Raw genomic sequence first — 26,665 nt, 5'->3', positions numbered from 1 at the left:
TGGATGTAGTGTTGGATGTTCTTGAGTTAGCTGAGGCTTCAGCATTCTCCTGACAAGGTCAGTGTTGGTCCCCACTAAAATAGAAGCTATACCTTTTTCTTTTGGTCTTGGACACACAACAGCGAGAGTTTCAAAAACTTCTGTTGACCCCACCACCGAGCTGGGAAATTCTAGCTTCAGTGAGACATAGCCATCATAGGGAAACTTAGTATCACTTAGTCCCCAGATCTGCAAGTCTTCTAGCTTCAAAAGAGGCAAATGCTTTAAATGTTTCTGGTAGAAGTCTCTAAACAGGATAGTGATTTGTGCACCAGTATCCAGTAGTGCCTTACTGTACACGTCTTCTATCTTTACTGTTACTATAGGAGAAAGTCCCACTAAGCCTTCAGGTAGTTTCTCTTTTCTGTGCTGCTCAGCAGTGCGACAGTCAGCATGGTTTTGAGGAACAGTTGGTCGCTTCCCGCCTTTTAAAGCTTCTATTTGGGGATAGGATTTTTTTGTAGTAATTCTTGGTGAGTTTTGATGCAGAGACTCTTGCCGCGCTGGTTTTCCACATTTGCCAACTGACTTAGATGAACTGGAAGGGGCCACAGTGGATATTTTCTCCTTTTCCCTGCTAGAAACATTTAGAAGATTAGGTCCTTTAAGACTTCTGTTTCTGTTAGACTTCATGGAGTTCTTTTTAACTGGGCGCTCAGCTGACTCCTTCACTGAGGCCCTCTGAAGTTTTCCTGCATCGCACTTGCCAATAGCAGTTCATTTACTTTTCGCAAGTTTTCAGCATTAGGACATTGTCGCTTTATATGCCCTGTTTCTCCACAGCGGAAACAAAATCCAGAAATAGCTATGGATCTGGGCTTTGCAGATTCTCCCTTAGGTCTCATTGTAGGTGCTTTTGCAGGGGTATCCTTCCCTTCCGCTAAAACTACCACAATCTTCTGCAACTCTGCAACGGATCTGGTAACTTGGGTTATTGCTTCTGTTAGTGTAGACACTTGTGCTTGTAGCTGTGACACCTCAGTACTCACAACATTTGGGACCATGCCTCCTGTTTGGGTGGTATGTACTGTAGCAAGCTCCGGCTTACTTCTGCTTGCAACTTGAGTTGAAGTCTGAGATTTGGCTTCCAGCAGTGCTTCCTCTTCCCTCACTTCTTTGACCAACTGTGAATAGGTGAGAGTTTCTCTTCTGCCTCTCATCCTCAGTTTCCACATAATGGGATCCAGAGCTTGAGCTCCTTGCAAAATCTGACCAATCCGCACCTGATCTGCTACTTTTGGGTCCACTCCCTTCTTTAGGATGATCTGGTGGAGTATTTTGTCTAAGCGATTAATATAATCAGATAGCTTTTCACCAACCTCTTGGTATGTATGCTCAAACTGGTACAGAAGGTCAGAAGCCTTCTCTGTTCTCCCGAACACATCATGCAGCACTTCTAAATAGTCTTTAGATGTACAATCATACTTGCTCATCTTTAAGTTGCGTATGGTGTCAGCAGCTAATCCTTTTAAACTTTCAGCAATTCTTTGTTTTTTTTGGGGTTCCGGAATGTCCCATTCTTCTATGGCCTGTGAAGCCTGATCCATCCAGGATTCAAAGTCTTCCTCTCCCTGAGGGGTGGGTTGCTTGCCGGAAAAGAAACGTAACTTGCGGTACCCAAATCCAGTAAATGGCTGTGTAGGCTTTAGGCATTTTTCTACAAGACTCCCCAAAGCATTCAGAACTTCTGGTCCTATGGCATTACTGGGTAGTGAAAATTCAACCTCTGTTGTAGAAGGCGGTACTGTTTCCACAGGTATTCCTTCTACTAGTGAAGTAGTGCCCCTTTTAGGGAATATCACATGGACTACATTCTCTCCTGGACCTGACACACTCGGAGGTATTTGTTCATGCACCAAGGGATTTCTCCATTCTAATAAAGCTAGAGTCTTGTGTTCAGCAGTATCCATGATGCTGTCTAATATGAATCCACGGCCAACCACTGGTAAGGACTCAGCTACTTGACGTATTTGTATTTCAGTCCATTCAGTGTCTGGCAACATGAAAACTAAGCAGTGTTCTGGCTGAGCATTGTGCTGTTTACACCACTTTGCAGCGGTTTCTGGGTTCATTTTGCCTTCCATATCACTTTAACACTTGGTCTAGGGAAATAGGGGCGGAGTTCTGGGCGGAGCAAGGATCCCGGACGAGCCCCCAAATGTAGCGCACCCGTAGGTGTAGCTGTGTTAGATGGGTCCTGCTCTCGTCCACCTCTGGTGACACCCACAACCCCCAGCGATACACATAAACCAGCAGTGTAATAGCAAGCACTTTTATCAGATCCGAAGACCCAGTAATAAGGATAAATTGAACAATCTCTCTTTTAGCAATATGTTTCAACAAATAAGTCAAAGCATCTGAACACACAGTTATACCACTAATGTAATATCAAATGTTAGAAAATGACAATGAATAATAAACAGACTGATCTAGTCAACTCAGATAATGTTTAAGTCAAATTCCCTGAACACTGGCCAGTGTTAATAATAGCAGTAAGGCCGGCAGTTGGAGCTCATATATAAACCAGTATTTGTAATCCACAAGGCAAATAAACAGTAGTTGTGATCCACCAGGCTGTAGTGGGAGGCTTCACTCAGGAGAGCACACGCAGAAAATGACACAAGCTGAATTATTGGCGATATATGAATATTGGTGATATATGAATAATCCTCTCCAAATAGGCCTTTACCTTTCAGAATGGATTGCAGGCAGGCAGATATAAAAGTCCTGTCTCTAGTCCTAATTGTTACTGGCTTGTATAAAGCCCTGCAATGCCTGATTAAGTGAGAGTCAAAATCAACAGGTAGCACTCACTGAAAACTGCTTACAGTTTCTCCAGATATTGAGCAGACTAAGCAGTCACCATGTGATGTGATCTGTAACACTCCTCTTCAGATAGCAGACAGTCACTGGTCCCTGTGAAGAGAGGATTCCTTCTCACATGCAGCACAGCTCTGGGTATATCTCTATCTTCCCCAGATCTCCTCTGCCTTCCTGGAAGTTCTCCCTCTTCCTTTTCCTTCTTTCAGAAGTCAGTCTTTCTCTCATTGGCTGCAACTCCTCAGTCTCAAAGCTGCTCTCCTATTGGTGGCAGGAATCTTTCTTCTTCCTGTGGGAGGGAAACTGCAAGCCCAGCAAGGTCTTCAGCAATTAACTGTTTCAGTGCTGAAGATTAATAGAACTACAAGTCCAGAAATATTATTTTACACAGAATATACTTTGCACAATTTAAATAATAGCCATGTTAGCAGGATGGCTACACTACTAACTGTTCACACCTGGCATGGACTGAGATTCAAAATAGGCCCTGGCATTTCAGGTACACAGAGGCCCAAACAGGCCACATAGAGGCCCAAACAGCCCCCCCCCCTGCCAGCCCAATATATAGTGACTGTCTATGGTAACTTACAGCAGCCCCTCTGGCATTTGCCAGAACCCACAGATTGCCAGTCCGGGCCTGGTTCACACTTGAAAAATAAAAGTATAATTAAAAAGGACAGTCAATTGTAAAACTGAATATGATTATGCCAGATCATGACTATCACCAAACTATGACTACAAGAATCAGTGTTTCAATCCAACACATCTCAATGTGCAAAATGCTTCCCCAAGATGGAGCCATATCAATTATCTCCTACAGCCAAAGTGCTGGAAATGTAGCAGACTGTATGGGAACGGGGGATGGGTTTAGTTTGATTATAGAGAAATCTTTACTTAATCTGCCAGTCTAGATCTGAGGCTTTCAGCATGTACCTAAAACATATACTTGCAGGTCCCTAATTGCCTCTTGGTTCCAAGGTAACCTAGCAAGGAAAATTCTCATTTATAAGCACCTCTTTATTGTGTCTTTAGTATCATTTCAAAAGCAATTATGTTATTTTATATAAGTCTGGTATAATGGCACAACTCCTTTTCTCAGTATCAGTAAATACATATTTTCCCAAATAATTTAAAGAATTTCCTTAAGGATAATATGATATTTAAATGTATGTTATGCACTTAAATATTGTTATTTCATTACTGACCCATTAAAGACACTGGGTGCATACAGTTCTTTGACATTATAATGAGAGGAGTATTGATTTCAGTCATTCCCTGATTAAGATTCAAGGCACAAGTCCCACGTGGCCCTCATACACCAGGCAGTTTGCAAACCTCACATACGCATATTCCAGCTAAGCCGGGGAAGAATTTATAGATTTACCAGATAAGTAGACATTTATCTGTATTCATTCCAAGTGAGTGTTAGTAAATTACACACATACTTGCACACTTACTTAGCGTTATAATGCCTTCCCTTCATTTCTAATTCCCAATTTTTGTCTTCTATAAAAAGAGGTGAATATAAAATTATTTTCCATGGTTTTTTTTCCCTACAACTTCTATTAAATGGGTAGTTGAATTTGAAATTGCCTCTTGGTTCCAAGGTAAGTCCCACGTGGACTTTTGGAATGATGCATTGATATCCTATATAAAGTTCAACTAACTTGAGCACCATACAATTTAGGGAGTGTCAGGAGGTGCAACCTGCATTGGGGCCCTGTCCTGCACCAAGTACCAGATTTTTTATCAAAGCATGGTGTATACATGGGTTTCAGTTTTACTGGTTGTCAAATGTTATTGTTTCTGGGCCTAAACATGAACGCTGAACCAATGCACAGAAATATCCAAAGACCAAAAACACCGCTAATAAAATAACACTTGGGGGCACATTTATCAAGGGTCGAATATCAAGGGTTAATTAAACCTCAAATTCGACCCTCGAAGTTAAATCCTTCGAATTCTAAGGATTTAGCGCAAATACTTTGATCGATCAAAGTAAAAATCGTTGGAATCGAACGATTCGAGCGATTTTAATTGATCGATCGAAGGATTTTTCTTTGATCAAAAAAAGCTTAGAAAAGTGATGGGGAAGGTCCCCATAGGCTAACATTGTACCTCGGTAGGTTTAAACTACCTAAGTATGTAGTCAAAGTTTTTTTTAAAGAGACAGTACTTAGACTATCGAATGGTCGAATAGTAGAACGATTTTTAGTTCGAATCGTTCGAATCGAAGTCAAAGTCGAAAGTCGTAGTAGCCTATTCGATGGTCGAAGTACCCAAAAAAATACTTCGAAATTCGAAGTTTTTTATATTCGAATCCTTCACTCGAGCTTAGTAAATGTGCCCCTTGGAGTTTTGTAATTACTGCCTTGGAGCTGTTTAGTCTTCTTTTTGAAATTGGACCTAAACAATAATGGATGTATTATTCCGCAATTTTTTCAGCAGTTCATAACCTTAAAACGATAGCCTTGGGACAAAGTGCTTTGTACCTGATTTCTACATGTTTATGTTTAGCACCCTCTAAAATTATCTAGTGTGTTTTTGGGGAGTCAAACCTGGAGCAGCACAAAAACTGTCCAAATCACTAGTACCTAAATCATTTTACCCTTCCTAAAAATATGTATATGATCTTGCTTAACAAATTAAAAGTGTGCTATTCAAAATTTCCCATGGTGCACTGCTGCCCTCTATTATAAAGTCCTTTAATGGCACAGAGTGGATCTGTTGGGTTTTGTAAGCCAGCGCCATGCTGTGTGGTGCTAAGAAATATGTTAAATGCTGTGTCCATGGAAACATGTTGGCAGCAGTTCCCTTCCATCTTATCCCTTCCAAGTCACTACACATTTCTTCTCCCTGCAATTTTACTGTTTACTGTTTTTCCAGGTAAAAAGACTTTCTTCCTTAGCTGCCAGTGTTACCAACAGAGCCAAAACCATGATTTTCAATCTTCCTTCAGCATTCTGTTACTTTATTATTCCTTCCAATATTGTGATATCTGATATTTTTCTAGTTCTTTCCCCATTATTTCCCTTGAAATCTAGTACCTACTGTGTACATTGTCCTGGAATGAATGATAATTTAGAGAAAAAATGTAAATTATGCTTCTTATAATCACATTTTATTTTGGGCAAGAAAGAGGAAGGCATTGTATCTAGGGCCCCGTAGAGCAATTTACATTGTTTACCAGTAAAGCTTTTATATTTAAATCATCAGTGCTCAACCTGCGGCCCTCAAGCTATTGCTGAACTGCAGCTTTAGAGGGTGTGTTTGGGGTTGTATTTCAGTACCAGCTAGAGATCTGCAGGCTGGCCTTGCCTGATTTACAGTCGATTTTTTTGTTTCACAGTGATTAAAATAATCAGACATGGAATGCGAGGCAAGTAACTCCTACTAGGGATGTTACATAAGATTTACAATTATTTTGTTTCTCTGTATATATTCTGTGTACAATTGGAGTGGGAATTTTGTTCATTATAAAATTAACAAATGAAATACAAAATATCAATATCATAAAATTGAGGTTTCACTGTAATTGAGCATTTTTCCAGAGAGACATATATAGAGACATATTTTAATTTGATTTCTCCAGATCCCTTTCTTATTAAAATAAAATTCTCTCATAATAGCATTTGTCACCTGACTGTCTCCTCTGCCTATCCCGATATCAGTCTACAGCAAATAATCCAAAGGAAAAAATCTAGAAACTGCAATTATGTACAATGTCTCCATATGAATATTAATGTCTCTATCAACAATTCCATAGTATAATTCAGCAAATGTACAGTAGCTGGATTTAATATGGACAAAGACCTTTCCAGCCTTTCCCTAAGTGTTCTTGAAGTTGGAAAGTTTACCAGAAAATGTTCACGTGTTTTATCCATTCCACTTAATTTGAGTGGGATCTGCCAAACTGTCCCATATTGTTAAGAGCAACCAATTAAAACTCACTCTGATTTGGGGAAAAGAACAGCCTCTCGTGGTCAGATTGTCATGGAAAATAGCAGACTGCTTACTTAGATTTACTGAGCTCGAAGGTTTGCATTATAGCATAGTACACCAAAAATACTTTCCTGTCTACGGAATGAGTAGCTGTCACATAGCCATCCCCATTGCCCCCCTCCCCTCCCCATTTTTTGCTTAAAGGAGAGATGTCTGTGGCACATTCAAGGTAAATGAGCACCACCTAAGAATCTTTTCAATCTGATTCTGCATGAATTCCATTAGCATGTATGCTAAAATGTTTCCAGCGTCCCCTTTATAAATCGGGGGGGGGGAGATAGGCACTAGGTAGCCTTTTCAAAAATGGTGTAACACCATTTTCTTTTCGACCACCTGACACCCTTTACAATAAAGATAGTGGAATTAACAGGCTAAAACTGCTTAGTACATAAAATGGGACATAAGACTGTATAACAAGTGTACTCTGGTTAAGACTTCATGCTTCTCTCTCTCTCTCTCTCTCTCTCTCTCTCTCTCTCTCTCTCTCTGAGGGGTAAAGAACTTTGGTTTTTTTGAGATTGGAATAAAAATACAAAAATGTCCCAAAGTCCTTTATATTTGAAAGCAAACAGTACATTTCAATTGATGCAGATGGCACAGCCTGAATTCTATCCAACCCCACAAGTGCACAAGAATTTGCTGTCCTTGCAAGTAAGTGCAGCTTTCTATTACATATATTATGGGAGGGTCTGATTCCACCTCTTTTTGTAGAGAGACAGGAGCTGGAGCAAGCAGTCAGGGCATTGCCTCTCTTCCTGTCACCTAGTTACTTGGTTTTGTCTCAAACAAACTGCAGCCAGGTGAATGTGACCCACCCCTCTATTACCACTCCCTTCAGGTGTATAAACTAAGAAATAAAAGCAAGACGTTGTAACAAGGAGGAAAAAGACCAAGGGACACAGAGCCATAGTAGGAGGATAAACAGGGACCACAGATGGGAGAGTAGGAAAGGGGTATGAAATTTCTTATACTGTGACTACCTGACCACCTATATGCCAGCCCCAGCGGCTATCCCTGCAGCCCTGCCTGGGCGCCCTCGTCTGAGGTTGGATGACAAGGTGCTGGCTCTAGAGTTCCTGCTTTTGGATGCCCAGTTTAATGAACAAGGGCGGTACCAACTGGTCCTTCGTGTGGAGAACCCATTGCTTGATGGCTCCGTTGAGGGAGTCACAGTCAGCGTCAACCAGGGTGTCATGGTTCAGGGCAACCAGGCTGAATCTGACATTGTAGAACAGGAGGACCTGACAGACACTATCTGCTTCCAGAACAACACCTACCTTTTCATCCTGCCACAAGGTGACCACTGGGACACTTACTTTCCCTCTTTCTATTTCTCTTTCTATGAACTTTAGAGAGCCATACTAGTATTCGTGGAAGCTGCCATAGTGTCTGGCTTAGCTGGCACAGTGAGGGATTTGACTTAGGTATGACATTGTTTAAAGATAGTTGTACAAAACCCCAGTTAGATATAACCAAGGTACACCATCATTAAGGTAGGCAACATCTGAACTCCTAGTTATATAGTACTGAGAATTTATTTATATAGAGCCAGCAAGCTATGCAGTGCTTTACAATTAGGAATTACAATAAACAATAAGAGTTAATAATAACCTTACCATTAACAAAACTAGATATTACTGGGCCCTACAGCAAACTAATTTTAGGGCCCCCAGTATATCTAGAGGTTGTCCTGTTTTACCAAGATATGTTGCTATTGCTCATTAATTAGGGCCTCATGGGCCCCCTCTACCTCCTGGGCCCCCTGCAGCTACAGGGTCTGCTTCCTCTGTAGTTAAGACACTTGAACCTTACACAGGTGGTTGTTAAAAAGAAAATGCAGCATGGTGGCTTTAGGAGTAAAAAGTTTATGTTTTCTCATCATGGTTGTTATATTTGTTACTGTTTCCCTTTAGGCCTGTGTAAAAATGACAAACACCATGATGTCCGACTCAGCATTGATGTCCTGAAGCTTGAGGGTAAATTCCAAAAGGTGGGGAAAAAGGTGGGACAAGCCATTTTTGCTATTTATCCCCGCACTAACCAGCCTAGGATTAATCTGCGTGCTGCGCGCTTCCAACCACTCTACAATTACCAAGGAATACTAGCACTACTTCGAGTAGGTGGTGACCATCTTTCCATGCACTGTGGACGACTAGCATATAAGGTCTGTTTCCGAGAATACCAGCCCCAGAAACCTGAAGAAAATCCTAAACAGCCCTCACCTAGGCAGAACACCATTAAAGCTGGAACCTCCCAGAATGGTACACCTAGATCTGCCTTTTTCCAAGATAGCTCAACTAATCCAGTTTCCCCAGTACCTACTACATCAAGGACAATCAACTCCCAGGCCGACACACCAGGAGTTGGAGCTAACAAGACTAATGCTCCTAAATCAAGCAGAACATCAACAATACAGACTCCTAGGACACATCAGGCTGTAAATGACCCTAAGGATCCAACATCCCCAAGTCCCACATTGAACTTGCATGATATGCCCCCTTCTGAGACTGAATTGCTGCAAGACCAGGTAAGATTATAATGAAAATATTATAATGCTATATAGTGTAGTAAGTTTCTCAGAGTTGTAGTTCCACGACCTCATACACTCTCCAACCTTATTCCCCTTTTGGTGTGTGTAAATTGCAATTCACACTTTCTTAACTTCACGTGTTAGTAATAGATGGGTACTCGCAATGTTTATTATTAATTCTGCACGTAACAAACATACCAATGTTGTCTTGTCTGTGATTGTTCTCTCACTGTTTAAAGATATAGAGCACAGAGATAGTGTAGATCCCTTTATTAAGTAAAAGATTATTTAAAAATGCATTCACAATTGTGGGTTTAAAATAAGCATATTGAGTCCCCCTTTGTATTAGCAAGCGTGAGGATGATTCGGGTTTGGTCTAAGACCTGCAGTGTATCAGTGCTGTCCAACATTTTCATCATCTGCATTGTCTATTTATATTGCTGAGTTCCACAATAATATACATCAATTGACTAATATGACCCAGCTCCACAGATATTGCAATTTCTGTGAATTTCTTTGCCTAGTGCAGTTTGTGCCCATGCCAGTGCCAAGGGGCACTCTATGGCACTATTTTAGCTTTAGCACCTGACACACCCACAGCAAATAACATGGTACCCCAATTCACCCATTAAACAATGACACTTAGAAGCCCTTTGAAGAGTTAAGGGTTTTGGCATCAAACCTCATGTTATTAGAAAACTAACACGGGGTTTCATTAAAGAGTACTTGTGCCGAGATGTACAACCAATCTTAAATGAGCCCCTTGTTTTGTGGTTCCTTTTTAATTGTATTTTGTTTGAAGGGGGATAACAGTAGCAAATAGTACGTGTGTGCCAATGTAACATATTTATTTATTTAGCACTGTGCTACTTAATGAGATTTGCAGTGTCTTTCACATCAAATTACATTCCATGGCATATTTTACTGTATATATCTTTAAGATTATTTCATCTGACCTTTTTTGCTGCTTGCCTTATCTTTAACCAGACACAGAACTATGTTTGGGGTTTGAAGAATCCCTGGTTTGCATGATACAAGTGATATAACTTTACAGAACAGTTTAAAATTAACAATTGTTGCCCACAAAAGCTGCCGTTTTGATGACAGATACATTATGTGCTCAAATTCAGATGCAAATTCAGTTGATTGTGCAGTCAAGTCTTTTTTTAGTATTAAGTATTAGCAAAGGAAAATAGGTATCCCTTAACTGAATTCTGAATTTTCTCTTTGGTTTCAAAGGAATTTTCACTTGATAAACCATGTCTGTTGAGCTTGGATTTGCCCATTTCTAAATTATTCGCTTAAAATGGAGGGATGTTGTAGAAGTTATGTAAATGTTAGTGAAGTAGTAATACCTTCTACCTGATTATCTATGGGTATTAAAATACTGAAGGCATCTTCCATTGCCAGACAGTAAATCTTAATTCTTCCAAAGGACTTAACGAGGTCAGTGCTGATGAGTCGTTATTTTGGTCAAAGTGAAAAAAAGCTGTTTTTAATTAGGTGGAGCGAGAAAAACTGGTCGAACTTGAAGTTATACAATAGTTGTAGTAGAGTTAAACTTTTACACTGATGTCAGTGACAATTAAAACAGATGACCGGACATGTTGCTACAGTATACAGGTGATGGATCCATTATCATGTTAACATGTTATCCAGAAAGCTCCAAAGTACAGGAAGGCTATCTCCCATAGACCCAATTTTAGTCAAATCATTCAGATTTGAAAAAAATGATTTCCCTTTTCCTTGTATTAAAAAGACAGTACCTGGTACTTGATCCAAACTAAGATAATAATCCTTATTACAAGCAAAAGACCCGGTCCTTGAGAGCAATTCTGCAGCTTCTCCGCTTGTGTATGGGGCCCTCCAACTGGCTTCTCAGACTATCTGGCCAAAAATTGTCCAGATCTCGATCGGGCAGGTTTGATTTCCCCCCTCATCAAAGACAGCATTGGCTAGTTGATGCGATGCCCTATGGCCTAACAATCAGATTAGCCTGATATAACCCACTTTTTGGTGGGCATTGTGGGGGAAAGATCCGCTTGTTTTGTGAAACAACGAGCGGATCTTATAGTGTATGGCCACCGTTAGACATATAGGACTCATTTATAGTTGCAAGTATAAATACAAAGAGTTATAATGGACTCAGAATTGAGCAAATATTTATGCTAGGCACAAACGCACTTGTGTACAAACACTCATAAACAAACCACGATGTCCCAAAGAAAATTAACCACAAAGTGCTTTAGCAATACTTTGCTGAGGACATATTCTGTATTCATGGATTTCTCCTTCACTTTAAGTAAATGTGCCATTTAGTTTCTCTATCTGATGATGAGACATACCAGTTTTGCTGTGCATAATAGGCACCTGCCTGCAGTAAATTCACTTTAGCAGGATGCTGTTTCCCATTTATAGATAATCTATGTTTAAAGGGGAACTATTGCGAACATAAAAAATGAATATAAGCTTCAGCACACTGAAATAAGAAACTTTGTAAATACAATAAATTAGAAATTCTGTAGCGTTTTTGAAATAATCAAGTTTATCGTCACTATTCCTCTCTCAGCATCTGTTTCTCTTCATTCTCTCTTCATGCAGCAGTTGGGTGTCAGATATTAATTGACAGTTAGATCCAATATATCTTATAGGGGGGCTCCTTTTGTCTAGATGTATTAGATCTCACTCTATTAAAATCACCAGACATCATGTCTCTCTACATTCAGGATTTGTGCAAAAGGCAGTTATTTTGTTATGTTTTGTTTGTAATGGAATCAGTTAATTGAGTGAGCTCTAATTCATCTGCTAGGAAAGGAAGTCCCCCTATAAGATATATTGGATCTAACTGTCAATGAATATCTGACACCCAATTGCTGCATGAAGAGAGAATGAAGAGAAACAGATGCTGAGAGAGGAATAGTGAACATAAACTTTTTTTTCAGAAACAATGCAGAATATTTAATTGATTGTATTTATAACGTTTCTTATTTCAGTATGATGACGCTTTATTAAATTTTCATTTTCACGATAGTTCCCTATACACCCTTCAGTTGTACATCATATATTGGGGCTCATTTATCAACAATGGGCAAATTTACCCATGGGCTGTTACCTATTGCAACCAATCAGATTGCTGCATTCATTGTTCGTCTTGCAGCTGGCTTTAAAAAGCTAATCACTGATTGGTTGCTATAAGTAACAGCCCATGGGCAAATTTGCCCAGTGTTGATAGATGAGCCCCATTGTTTTTGTGCCCCCTCATGTTAGCAAGCTTAAATGGATACCTTTAAGCTTTCCCATGACAGTATCCCTTTAACTATTTGAGTAGCTGAGAAAGCGTAAACCATTCAGTTGATTGCCAATAACGTATTTCAGTGTAACCTCTCTGGAGACTTAAATCTAATCAGATAATCTTATGGATAACTTGATTTATAATTGTATAAACCTTCTAAATCAGGCCTACTCAGTTGTTAGTTCTGCAAATGGTTAATATGTCCCATTAGATATCATTTAAATGCATTTGTGATGAATAATCCTGCAGTCAGTAACCTCTTCCAAGCCAAGCCTTTTGGGAAATAAAAAAGTAAATTACCAGCAAAGTTTAAAATAGTCTCAAATGGGCTTGTGCTTCAAATGCACCATAGTCGCCATGGCTGCCACATACAGAGACCTTGGAAATACTCGGTATTATCTTGGAGTTCCATTCTCACAGGAAACAACCCCAGAAAACAAAAACGGTGTTTCTAGATCTGGGGATCTGTCTGAGAAGATGTAACATTTCATCATTGTTATGTATTTGAACAGGGTGGCTGCTCTATTGTGTTTATTCTCCTGCTGATAATATACTGTTATTTTCTATCTTCGTTTGTTGCTCACTCTTGTCTTGCTTTTGTACATCTTCCACAGGATAACTACTCTGATGACTTAGATGATTCTCCGCCTGTCTCACCAGTACGTCCTGTACCTAGCAAAGTCCATCATGATGCGCCTCTTCTCCTCCCTTCACCACCAAAAACTCCAGCCACTACCAGGAAGACTCATGTGAGTATTAGTAAGAGACATGTTGATTTATTGGGAGGGGCATTGGTTGTTGGTACTGAGAGCAGGGCAATGCACCAGGGACACACGACTCAACTAACTATAGCCCTGGCTTATTTTGTGCCACAGTGCAGTAGTAGTAACCATGTGTGTAAGGGTGCATGCCATTATAGGACTTGTAACAGTGGTAACTGTGTGTGGACATGTCATTTGTAAGAAAATAACATGAGGAACAGTGTGGGGTTTGTGTGTCTCTATAGAAACATTCTGTAGCATGGAGTGCCATGGTAACTGTACGGGGGTTTATGTCAGCATAGAAAGAGTATGTAAATGTGCAGAATGGAGATCAGTAATAAAAGAATAAGAGGATAAGTCACTATTAAAACAGTAAACAGTTGTGTAGGATGGAGGGTAGTTGTAGCTGAGTTGGGAAATGGAGCATTTGTGTGAAGGTCATGTCAAGATCGGGACATGTGTCTCTTGGTGCGCAGGATAGGCATATCACTTTGGAATTTGTATATAAGTCTGTAGAATGGAACACAGTTTATTTGTGTGGCAGGCTGTTACTATAGTAATATTATAAATGTGTGCAGAATTGAGCTTAGTGCTTAAGGTGTGGGAGAGCAATAAAGTCAAAAGGGAGGAAACCCATACAAAAACAGGGAGAAGATACAATTCAAATCTGAGAGAGCCCTAGTGGGATTGAATCCAAAACCCAAAAGCTGCATGGGTATAACTGCCTGTAGGATCCAGTTTATGGTGTTTGGGGCATCATGTCACTGTTGGAATGGCGAGAGTAATAAACAGGTTTATATAGCAACAGGATAAAGGAAGGGAGCAGCTAGTCTCCTTTTGCACTTGTATTCATTTTAGTCTTAAAGAGGGGTTAATGGATTAGATGATGCAGGTTTTTTGGCAGGCAGTGGGTTAGTGTAGAGCCATTCTGTACGTTCTGTCACTAACAGAGGATGGCTGATGGAGCCATATACTCTGAAGGTCAGACAGACTACATTTCTCTAGGAGAAATGGGGTTAATTTAGTTAGTGCTATGAATTGTATTCCTTGTGTGCATTGCATTCACCTAATCAGAAAAATGTCTTGGGAAAACTGAGTAAAATGAGATTTGCTGTTTTAAAGATGCTAGTTTCTTGGAATCTGTATAATACTTCATATTTCTGGGGCTGAAAGAACCAAACTGTATGGTAATCCTTCCATTAAAGCATTGTTCTGTATAGGTGATTAAATATGCTCAGGCGGGGGTGTCTTTAGTAAAGCAGGAGAGGGGTTAGTAAAATGGCACTGGACAGGTCACCAGAAAAGGATGGGATAATGAAGTGATGCACTTGAGGTGTAAAATACAGCAGAGGTTAATGGATTTCTGCTTTGCAGATCTCCGGTAGGGGAAGGATTAATGGTACAATACGCTGCATGTTTCTAATAAGGAGAGTTATTATGGATTAACTCTGTTTTCTTTTTTCTTTTTTTGGCTCACTCTTCATATTAACTCCTTCAGAACTAGCCACTTTCCTTTCCTTATTCATGTGTTTCTATTGTGTCTCTAAGAGTACAGTTTTGTGCATGCAGGTTACAGAAAAGCCAGCAGCAAAAGGTGAACCAGTAAGAGCTACCAATGGACAGTCTAGCTTCTTACCCTCCTTGGGGACAGAGACTGTTGTTGTCACCATCCATTCAGCCTCTCATCTCCCATCCACTGGAGGTGGCACTGTGCCTTCTCCTTTTATCTGCCTGTAAGTATGAGACAAGCACAGAGTATAGGACTGGACGCTGCTGCTAGTGTTAGACTTGCCCACCAGGATACCAGAAAAACTCCTGGTGAAAACGCACATGTGTCAGTGGGCCCTCCTGCTCCTAGTCATTTGACCTATTTCATGGTCACAAAGAGGAGAAACAAATGGAAAAATAAATTATAGTATCTAAAGAGACTAGCAAAATAAAGAGATAAAACAAGAAAAGAAGAAAACATTGTTTTCATGTTTTTCACTATTTCATTAGCAACTATCAATAATTATCTCTCCTACAAACCTGTTCTACTCAATGCTGCTGAATGAATTTACTGGCAGCATTATATTTCTATTATATTTTATCTCAGACTACTCATATCACCACTTTTGGGTGCCACTGTACTCTCTGGTTGAAACCCCTGAAGGAGTAGGCACAGTTACTGCAATATGACCAGCAGCTCAAAATGGAGCCATTACGTTATTTTCTTCAACCCCCTTCCTATCCCTTACCAGGAGACGGTTGAAAAGAATACTTGGCATTAATATTTCATCAAGTCCACATCTGACAGGTCACATGACTGGAACTGCAGTGATTGCTCCTACTCCAATTGTGCAACCCTCCTCAATTGTCAATCACAGCATGAGGTTGATTGACACAAGGAATGAAAGGGAGTGGATTCTGCAGATCACTGTAGCACAATCCTCCCTTCTTTGAAAACCTAGTTAGAAATGATTTTTGCATCTAATCAGAGATCGATTGTTTTTGCAGGACTAACAGCTTGGATGAGCGCAAAGGGGTTGGAGCGCAGAGCATTTCACATGCAGTGCAGAGCCCAACACATGACCCAGTCTGGTGGGACACTTTGACCATGACTGTGAGAGAGAATGAAGCACAGCAGGAAGGTACCGGCACACAATGCTCTGCCAACTCTCTGTTGCTCTGCTAACAGATACTCCATACCTCGCTTATGTCTTCAGATATTTGCTTAGCTTCCTGAATAAAGCTCTAGATCATATGTCTATGCACAAATCTCTAAAACAGATTGCATTTCTTTCTTTCTCAATGTATCAGTGAATATTTTGCTAATTATCAAACCTGCAGTCCTGAGAAGTGGTTCTGAGCAAACCCCACTCACATGTAATCCAGATAGAATTGTAAAGGGTTTATCTAGAAGAGAGGAAGGAAAGTCAGTGTTGCTAACAAATATTTCTAGCCACAAGAGGGAGACACACAGTGTTCTGATTAGTATTGTTGTTATGGAATTTTGTTTGGTAATGTTGTGCAAGCATCATAGACCTGTAGCAGAAGATCTCCTTTCTTTCCATAGATCTGATCCTGAATGTAGCTGACTCTGCTTCCTTGGAGGTCCTCCTCTCCTACAGTTTGCCTCTCAGAGATCTGCAGCCATTTCACACATACTACCTGTGTATGGTGCAGGTACTTCAGTAAAAAATGGTGGGGTGGGTTACATATAACTGCTTTCTCAACCTCACTTGATCAGCTCCACAGATCTTAGACACATATGTGTTAATCTTTAGAAACAATAGTTCCACTTAGTTAATATTCTTCAACTGTTTATTATATGTTTAACATTGTCTGAGCTGTATAACTGCATCGTCTAACTAGCTATAAAACCTGTTAGTTATGAAAAATCTTTGGGTCATTTTCACTGAAGAAGGAAAACACAGTTCACCACTAAATTACTCACATTATTGTGCTGAATTGTGTGAACTGACACTTGACTTTTTGATTTATATACCCCATTATGTAGTCCAGTGTCTACATACCTGCATTTCTGGTAATTCTGGTCTGGTCATAAATGGAAGTATCTGCTGCTACTTCTACATAGATCCTACTTTTACAGTGTAAACAATGGCTAGCCTTTCATTATAACTGAGACTTTCTATAACTTTTACCTACAGTATGTGGTAGCTCTTCTTTGGCCTTTGACTATTTCAATAAAAAAAAATTTTTAGCACTTGAGACTAAAACCGCACTGCATATAATAGATATGGTCTTTCCAGGGCATTGTAAAGGGGACAGGTTACCGTTTCCTACCATTAATTTAAGCCACTTTTAGTAGAGGACAATCAGTGCTGGGCCAGGCCAGTCAGGCACCCTAGGCAACTTCAATCTGTTTCCACTTTCCTGGAGTTAAAAGCAAGACAAAATGAGGTTGAAAATAATTTTGCTAAGCTATGTTTTGGGATACTCACACATGCATGAGACTGTCAGTATAGAATCATTGTGACTTATTTTTGTCTCATGACTCCCTTTTCTCAGCCCCATAGTCAGGCTCCAGGAGAGAGTCACCTCTATGCCAGCGTGGAGCGCCGGATCAGTCGCATCCCTCAGCAAAAAGAATTCACTTACAGTGCTCTGCAGGTAAGTTGCCAAACAGACTTCACTTGGTGCTATATAGTGTATTCTTTCTGTATCTGAGGGGTTAATCTCGTTTTTGCCCTTTTATAGGTTTTGATTGTACGGGTGGAAGATCCAGTAGAGGGACAATCAGATGGTCTCCTGGCTGTGGCACGGATAGTTCCAAATTACACAGAGTACAGGTACCATTTCTGTGCATAGAGACCATATGCCCTGAGTTTTCAGCATATACAGCATGATAAAGATGTTCAACCTGTGACTTTACAACTGTTGTTGTACTACAACTTTTGACATCCACAGCAGCCACAAACATAATCTTACTAAACAAATCAAGGCTGTTAATAACAACAGTTTTCAAGAGGAAAAATATTTTTTATTTCTCTTTATATAAAGTCCCTGTATAAATCCTGTAAGTGTATTGCAACATTTATTGCATGCCATATATAAATGGTTGCTCCCTACACAGTACTGACAGTCACTGGATTTTACTGGCAGTCAATAAAAATGAGGTCGTATTTTTTGAGTAGCGAAAAGCCTTTACTGAAACAGTTGTCATTGTCCAGCCAGTAAAAGTGTAATATCTCTAATGCTTTGCAACTCTGAAACCAGAACATAACATGTGTTGCATTACTGGGGCTTCATCCAAATTCCTACCATTACATTTAACCTGTTATGGAAGGCTAGAGGATGAAATACAGACAATTGAACCAGAGCAGCAGTCCACATAAACCTGTCAGACCTGGGGTGATTCTAGTCCCAAAGCTGCCTGAGCAGACTTTCATAATGATGTATCACTAGCACAGAGAGTGCAATTGCACCTTCTGCACTAGAAGAACAGACTTTCTGGCTTAATAATTGGAGATATGTCTCCTAAAGTTACCAGGAGGGGCTTTTTGCAGCTCCTGTCAATTTCTGGGGCACTGCCTCCTGGGGCAATTCTCTCACCTTGCCTCATGGCAGAAACACCCAAAGCCAGATTTCATTATTCAAATGGAGTCAATACATTGGCCCTTTGGGTCCATTCTTTGACCAATCAACCCATGGGCTAAACTGATATGAGTGCATATGAAGGGCGATACACAGCTATTTTTGCAATTATTTAAAAATGTTAAAATATGTCTATACATGCAGTGAAGTCTGCATGGCCAACATGATGCATCATCAGATGAAATTTTCAGACTTCCTGATCCTCAAACCGACTGATATCCACAGTATATGAATACTGATCAGAATCGGCAGGCCATCTGCAGCTTATTTGTTACTGCCCCAGGGCAAATTTGTACCAGGTTACTATATATATATATATATATATATATATATATATATATATATATATATATATATATATATATATATATATATATATATATATATATATATATATATATTCATATATCTTAAAAGCCTAATTGTTGTTTACCCTCAAACAAGAATATCTAAACTTCTGGTTGGTTACGGGTTATCTTAGCAATAGCATCACAACTTATGTCAGTAATGCTGCTTCCTTGCCATAACAAACATAGAAATAAAGCTTTGCAACAATGGACAACAGTGTCCACAAGACCTGGATCATCTGTAGGGCCTTTGTGATCATAGGTTTTTGACTATAGGATTGTAGTGGGGACTATACAATATTTATATATGATATGGCTAGATTTGTGTCTTGTGTGAATAAGTGATCGGATTGCTGCGCAAAAGATCTGACACTGCTGATCCCCCCCAACCAACTGAATATGTGTCTATTAATTTCTCCCTTGCTACTTGCTACCAGTACAGACTGTTTATTTATTCCTCCTCACGCCTTCTGTCTGTGTGTACAACTGCGCACAATCTCTTCTCATCTAAGGAGATAATAGGAACATCAGTTGTCCGATAGTTCCCAAGAGAGCACAGGTGTGAGCCTGTGTAAAAGAGAAAACAAAGTAATACTGTCACCACATTATTACCATTTATTGAAATCAAAATTATAGTTATTGCCTGTTGCGAGATTTGGTTTTCGACATTTATTTTAAAAATTCAGTGGTTTGATTATGTTTGCTCCAGTTGACCCTTTACATTTACCCTAGATAGTTCTAATATGCTTGGGTCAGACATTTCAATTTCTCATGGCATTTAATCACAAGTAAGACACTAAAAAATGCTTTCCATGGTGGTCTGTGGCTGTGAGGTCAGGCTGGGTGTGGCAGTCGCTTGTCATTTGGGAAGATTAAGCTTCACATTTGTGAACGAAAGGCAGCAGATTCAGTATGCATACAGAAAAATACTGAACAGAGGCCTAACTTTAGAAGAAGCAGACCCTGAGTTCACGGGGGGGGGGGCAAGAGAGTAGAGGGCCCAGTGAGGTCCAAATTATTGAAAATGTCAATATCTTCATAGAATAGATAAACTTACCAATGTTTTAGGGCCCAGTAATATCTAGATACACCAGTGTTACTGAACACTCAGCAGTAAAGTCCCTCAAGGTAGAGGAGTGGTAATGTCAGCTGTGATGTCTATCCATTGCCTGGGCACACTGTAGTGTTGCTCCTCATTACTGCAAGCAATATGAAACAGAGTTTGGTATACAGGGTATAAATTTATAAATCCATGTCTAGACATGGTTTGGCAGTTTGGCCAGTTCTAATCTTACTGCCAACCACCTTGGCATGTATGGAATGTTGGGTACATTTCTATCTGTCCTATGATCCCATCAGAAACATCGTCTATTTGCATTAAGGGGTATCGGCATCTCCCTCTCAATTTCATCAAGATTGAATTGTTGGGGCCATTTACCTGAACAAATGACCAATGACATTTGTCCAAATTCATGGAATACCAATTTAAATGTCCCCATGGCAAGTAATCGTGTCATTGCCCTTAGTGCTAAACTTTATTTTACAATATATAGGTTCAAAATTATGTTTAAAGAAATTCTTCCTGCTCGTTGGTTTTAAACTAAGGTTAAAAACCCCATTCTATAAATTGGAACTGGTGGTACTGCAAAAAAGCATTCTAAAATTTGGAAACACAACTTCAGTGTTTGACTCTATATTTGTATTGTCAGCATTGTTTAAAGGAAAACTATACCCCCCAAACAATGTAGGTCTCTATAAAAAGATATTGCATAAAACAGCTCATATGTAAAATCCTGCTTCATGTAAATAAACCATTTTCATAATAATATACTTTCTAGTAGGATGTGCCATTGGGTAATCATAAATAGAAAATTGCCATTTTAAAAAATAAGGGCCGCCCCCTGGGATCGTAGGATTCACTGTACTCACAAACATACCAACAAACCATACATGTTAGGTCACATGAGCCAATTAACAGACAGAGTTGTGTCTTTTGCTTCCACACTTCTTCCTGTTACAGTTAGAGTTGTAGTATTTCTGGTCAGGTGATCTCTGAGGCAGCACACAGACCATCACGAAATGGTGGCTCAAGGCAAGAGATGTAAAAGGGCAAGATTTACTTAAATATATATTCCAGTTTGGTAAGATTCTTTAATATGCCACTTAATATTATATGAACTATCTGTTGCTTAAGTGTTCATTTTGGGGGTATAGTTTTCCTTTAAATGCAATGCTCCCTCTCAGTTGCCACTACATCATCAGGCAGCGCACTTTTGTAATGCTCCAGGAATTGACATTGAGTATTTCTTAGTAAGACAGTAATATAGACTGAAAAAACACATATACTGACATGTCCGATTTCATGTCATTTTGAAAAGACATTTTGTTGCATTGCTGATCAATGCTGATATTCATGTCCCCACTAGAAAGCACATTTCTGAACTCTGTAATGGAGGCAGCAGCTATAAAAGCAGACATCTGGGTACTGTACTGATTGTTCAGCATCGGGTTACATGAATTCCTGGGAGCATTCAGCTGGTGGCAGCCTGGCAGAGCTACCCACACGTAGTACAGATCAGAACTGCTCCTGTGCTTTGCTGCAATGGTGTATAGACTACATGAAACCTTGACTTTCTTCTCACTTTTTGAGCTAAACAGATGTTAGCAGGAGATCAGTCCTACCAAATGAATATTCATGCATGACTTTCCAAGCATACATGAACTAGATGTAATAAATGCCATCTATACAAAAAATCTTGTCAATTTTCTGGCTAGAATTTTACCTTAAAATAACCTCACCCTTTCTAAATTCAGGATAATAAGGGAAACTGTCATTTTCAATGTAACTATCAGCGTTTCATGTTATTGCTCTAGTTATATACATTAAATATGCATTGAACAGTACAAATAGGTAATCTAAGTGGATTCCAGTAGTATTTTTCAGCACTAGCACCAATAGCACTACCAGTGGTTCCTAAATTGTGGGTCTGGAAGCCCTAGGGTAACTAGGAGCAGGTGACTCAACCTAAGGGCCAATTAGGAAGAGATCTAGGGGGGAAAGCTATTCACTGTACTAAATACAAATGAAAGACTTGCAGGTTAGTTGGAGTGAGATGGGGGAGGAGTGGAGGAGGCCCAACAACCGCTAAAATAAATTCACAATAATACCACCCAAGAAAGCAGATGCAAAGGGATTACTCTCCTATTTATTGGGTAGAACAGGTGCTCAGCATGTAAAAGAACTAGCCTCCCTTCTACAATATTATCTTCAGCCGTTGGAAGGAAGGAATGCATTACATCAGCCATGGAGCAGTTTCAGTATGTTCAGAATGATTCATTTCAGTAAAAGGCTGTAACAGGAGGACAACCACACACTTTTAAAGCAAAAACACATTTCATTTCATTTTAACACTGTAAAAAAAATACAGCCATACAACTGCTGCTACCTACATTCAACATTAGCAGCTTTTATCCTATCTTAGTAGGTTGGCAGATGGGACACTTTGTAGCCTGCAGGAACCTAAGCATTTCTTTCTGGGTGAATTTCATTCACTGCATGTTCAACACTTGAAACAGTGTGTTCAGATGAAAATAGGAGAAAAAACTATTTTTGCATGATTTGTCAATTACTTTTAAAGTGTTTTACATGAATGATTGCAATTTATCTGTATAGAAAAGGGTATTTTCTGGAGCTTTGCTGCCCACAGCTGACAGTGTCAATTCTGCCATCAACTTTATTGTCACCTCTTCAGACTTCCTTTGTTGCCCTGCTACTGCTAGTTATACATGAAAATCTCACAGTGTGCCACTGGTGAATAATGTTTCCAGCTTTGCAAATGAAATAAGATAAACTAGACTAAGTGCAGTCTGAGATTAAGTTGTCGCAGCAGTACTGACTGTATGCCCAGTGTTGGACTGGCCCACAGGGATACCAGGAAAAGTCCCGGTGGGCCCAGGTGTCAGTGGGCCCTCATGCTGCTAAATATTTGGCCTATTTCATGGCCATTCCCTATTTCTATGAGAAAAAAGAGGCTAAATAGATGGAATAATAGGTTATAGGATGTATAACTAAAGAGACTAGGAGGATAGAGGAGGTTGAGTGAGGAGAGGAAGAGCAATAGTACGGAGATTGGGCCCCTGGCCTAAATTTTCTTGGTGGGCCCCTGGTCTAAGGTTTTCTGATGGGCCCCTGGTGTCCCAGTCCAACACTGTGTATGCCTGTTCCAGCAGCAGTGCTTATGGTGATGCAGACTATACAATGCATTACTGGATAATTCAATTATAGTATTTTTGAACTTGATCAGATCAGATTAGTTACATGAGCCCACAGAAGTCTAACATGGGAGCACGGCATTATAGCACTAACTTACTAGCATTTATAGCTGGAGTCCCTGCCCTCTTGTATGCCCATTGAACAGTAAATCAATTTTACATAGGTACATAGATACATAGGTACTGCCTATGGCACTTTTATAGCATTACTTTTGGTGGCACAAGAGGTTTGCCATTTCTATCAAGCAGGTTTAAGGTTGTTAATCCTAAAGTAATATGTTAAAATAAAAGGCTTTCTGTCTGCTAACTGCTTTGTCACTTGGGCTTTTGAAATAAATAAAATGTTATATGATTTTATGTCAAGGCCAGAATGCTGTAACATGCCATATATCTGGGAACCTTACAGCATGATGGTTCCTCTGAGAGTTGTGTGTGACATATTGCACATTAGGGTTCCTGTCTCTGTCACTATGTATTGCAGGCAATCTCAGGTTCTCCGTGAGGTGCATCCTGTGTTTGATGCCACAGTTCTTTTCCCAGACCCAGTTCCTACCTGCTTCCAGGTCCCATCAGAAGCTTCACAGGGACACCCACAGGTGATATCAGATTCTACACACAAAATGCAGGATTCTATGTACATGATAATCTCTACAGCATTTATTTGAACCTTTATATATAATCATTTGTATTTTTTGCCTGTAGTTCTACAGAAAATGCTCAAAAATAAAAACATTACCCTTTCCTAGGGTATAAATAAAAGTATTCAGCATGACCCACTTTTTATATTTTTAGAGGAACAGAGAAGAAATGGTAAAATCTAATCAAGGAAATGTGAGCAATTTAAGGTTCAAGCATTTTAAAAGGACATAAGGATATAGGAGTCAGTTTTTCTATCCAATACTGTAATACAGTAGAGCACTGGCATTTTTCTCTTTAAAATTCACATATTAAAGAGAAAAAAAAACGCATTTACATACCAGCAAGTCGTAATGCCTATACCAAGTCAAACAAGTGAGCAGACACTTGACTTGTTATACGCATTACCAATTGGTGGTATGTAAATGCGTTTTTTTTCTCTCTTTAATATGTGAATACTCTTGATTCAAATTGATTGTAAGAAGCAATTTTGTGGATGCATTTATATTACATAAAGAAAGAATACCACTGTGTGAATATGGTAATGATTATTTTTTGATTGTGCACACCCTATATATCTACAATAGTATATCTGTGTTGACTTTTTGGGAGTGGTCTGGGGCTATGTTGCACCTCTCTCAAAAAACAAATATTTTCTAATTGGAGTGCCCTCCACCCATTGTTGTTTATAACAACTTTAAGTTGCCCATTAATGTTGCCAAAAAAGCTGATCTTTCCCTGATATGCCGACTTTGAGCAAGGAAGCCCATCATGGCAAGGACAGTATTGACAAACCAACGTGATCCTTACCCTGATGGGATTGTAACCAGATAATGGTTGGCCAGGCCCATTGGAAGACCAAATATGCAGGCCAATAAGCTGCTGACTTGGTCTGGAAGTTTTTTATCAGCCGGTGTACAGCCACTTTAACAGAATAAAGCTCCCCATAGACGCGACGATTCTTCTTGCCGAACGACCGATTTTAGGGAAGCCCGACCAATCCTTCGAAATTATCGTGCGGTTAGTGGGATTCGAACGATCGTACATCTTACGATTTTTCGGCCGACATCTGTCAGGAAATTGATCGGCCAGGTCAAAAAATCTTTGTCGGTCCCAGTGCAATCTATCTATGTTTGCAGGGCCAAGCAGGCAGCTCCCCTTTGTTTTCCTGGCAAATTGGTCTTTTTAGTAAATTTGGACGATCGTACGATCATTCTGAGAAGATCGTGGTCTCACGATCAGGATCTGATTTTTTAAAAATCTCAACATCTATGGCCAGCTTAAGTCATATTTGAGTGAGCCATGTGAAGCACAAAGAAACTGTACTTCAATTTACACAAAGAAGCCAGGGTAAGATATGCATGTAGTTTGACATTTAATATAAATTAATTGAAAACAGCTTAGTTCCATTAAAAATAACGTTCACTAATGGTGGACTGGTCAAAAAATTGTATGAATTGCAGGAAAGTGTAAAATGATGGAAAACAAAATCAAGTTTAGACTGTAGTATAGTTACAAAGCACCAACCGCACCAACATGTTCCTAATTACTTGTAAAAGATTATATTGTCAACAATACTGAGAGGCCTGTGGTTTTGTTGTCATATTTATACCATTTTCTCTCTATTTCTATTGTTTTCTCTATTTCTGTTTGTTTATATTCCTAGCCTAAAACACACAGTCCTATACACAGTGTATTTAACTCATTTCCCCTAACCTTTTTACATCTGCAACAGCTCTCCCCTCCTGGGCTTCCACCTTCCCAGCCTGTGTGGAATTATCCTTTCCTGTTTCAGGGGAGAGATGGGGTAACCCTCTTCAGTGAAGGTGCTGCTCTGGTTCTGGAATATTACCCGGCAACTGCTGGTAAGATTATTATTACAATTTATATGTAAAAAAAATGATATGGTAACTTCAAACCTAGCAATCACATAATTTACAAACTCTATATTATCCAGAAACCCATTATCCAGAAAGCTCAGAATTACAGGAAAGCCATCTCCCATAGACTCCACTATAATCTCTGTTATAATGAAACAATTCCTTGTACAAGAGCCCAACAAAGATATAATTAATCCTTACTAGAGGCAAAACAATCCTATTTGGGTATAATTAAATGATTTTTCTTTGTAAACGTAAGGCATGGGGGTCCATATTATGAAAAGATCCATTATCCAGAAAACCCCAGGCCTCGAGCACTCTGGATAACAGGTCCTGTACCTGTATTTATTTATGGTTTTATTGATATGGTACATTGTTTTACACATTTTTTTATATATACATTTTCTGTAGGATCTTATGTAGTAAAAGACTCTTGTCCAGTAACCAATATTAACCAGCCAGCAGTTAGCTTTTGCTGAACTCATTAGAATACTAAGAGGCCAACATCTGATTGGTTGTTATGGTTTAGCAGACTGCTGCTCTTGTTAGTATACAATGGCAAGCGACCAAATCCACCTGTTAAATTTTCAGGCGAATAATAATTTTCAGATTACTACATATGATTCTTGTGATAGACAGACATGCTCTGTTTTCTAAATCTTCTATTAGGACAGGCAAGGGGGGATATTGCTGATTAATACGTAATGAATTCTCCAAGCTGAGACGTTATGAGAGCTGACAGATATGAGGTTAAATTAGTTCAATTCAATCAATTGGTCTTTATGAGTGACATATTGTGGGGCAAGCCAGACTGAAATATTGTATTGCCATAGGAACCTTGAGGTACAGTTAAGCCTTAGAATAAAAAATGTTCATTGTTAGGTGCAGCACAGCAATACAGGCTAATGCATTTTGCCAGTGCCATGGAACATTGTTGTATTCCCCCCTACAACAATAGATATAAGCAAGCAATACATTGGTGTCTTGGG

The 26,665-nt window shown here is 39.5% G+C and overlaps 2 protein-coding genes across 2 annotated transcripts in view; one reads left to right on the top strand and one right to left on the bottom strand.

Annotated features, from left to right (window-relative positions):
* Positions 1-707: 707 nt before the first annotated feature.
* Positions 708-2,111, bottom strand: LOC121401243 (paraneoplastic antigen Ma1 homolog). The gene has a single exon (XM_041585577.1). The coding sequence runs from the start codon at positions 2,109-2,111 to the stop codon at positions 708-710; it is 1,404 nt and encodes a 467-aa protein (XP_041441511.1).
* A 5,626-nt stretch (positions 2,112-7,737) lies between these two features.
* ccdc33.L (coiled-coil domain containing 33 L homeolog) overlaps positions 7,738-26,665 on the top strand; it is a 48,409-nt gene continuing 29,481 nt past the window's right edge. Inside the window, exons 1-10 of the mRNA XM_018252909.2 lie at positions 7,738-8,157; positions 8,775-9,388; positions 13,298-13,432; positions 15,014-15,177; positions 15,941-16,074; positions 16,500-16,609; positions 17,456-17,557; positions 17,645-17,736; positions 23,642-23,756; positions 25,532-25,661. Of these exons, the coding sequence (XP_018108398.1) occupies positions 7,854-8,157; positions 8,775-9,388; positions 13,298-13,432; positions 15,014-15,177; positions 15,941-16,074; positions 16,500-16,609; positions 17,456-17,557; positions 17,645-17,736; positions 23,642-23,756; positions 25,532-25,661 (1,900 nt within the window). The 5' untranslated portion in view covers positions 7,738-7,853. The remainder of the gene's footprint in view (positions 8,158-8,774; positions 9,389-13,297; positions 13,433-15,013; positions 15,178-15,940; positions 16,075-16,499; positions 16,610-17,455; positions 17,558-17,644; positions 17,737-23,641; positions 23,757-25,531; positions 25,662-26,665) is intronic.

The sequence above is a fragment of the Xenopus laevis genome, chromosome 3L (assembly GCF_017654675.1).
Source record: "Xenopus laevis strain J_2021 chromosome 3L, Xenopus_laevis_v10.1, whole genome shotgun sequence".
Lineage (NCBI taxonomy): Eukaryota > Metazoa > Chordata > Amphibia > Anura > Pipidae > Xenopus > Xenopus laevis.
Note: the sequence above shows the minus strand (reverse complement) of the source record. Positions and strands in the feature narration are given on the sequence as shown.

Coding starts and splice junctions, on each gene's coding strand:
- LOC121401243 (XM_041585577.1), bottom strand. CDS start 2,111: ATGAACCCAGAAACCGCTGCAAAGTGGTGTAAACAGCACAATGCTCAG.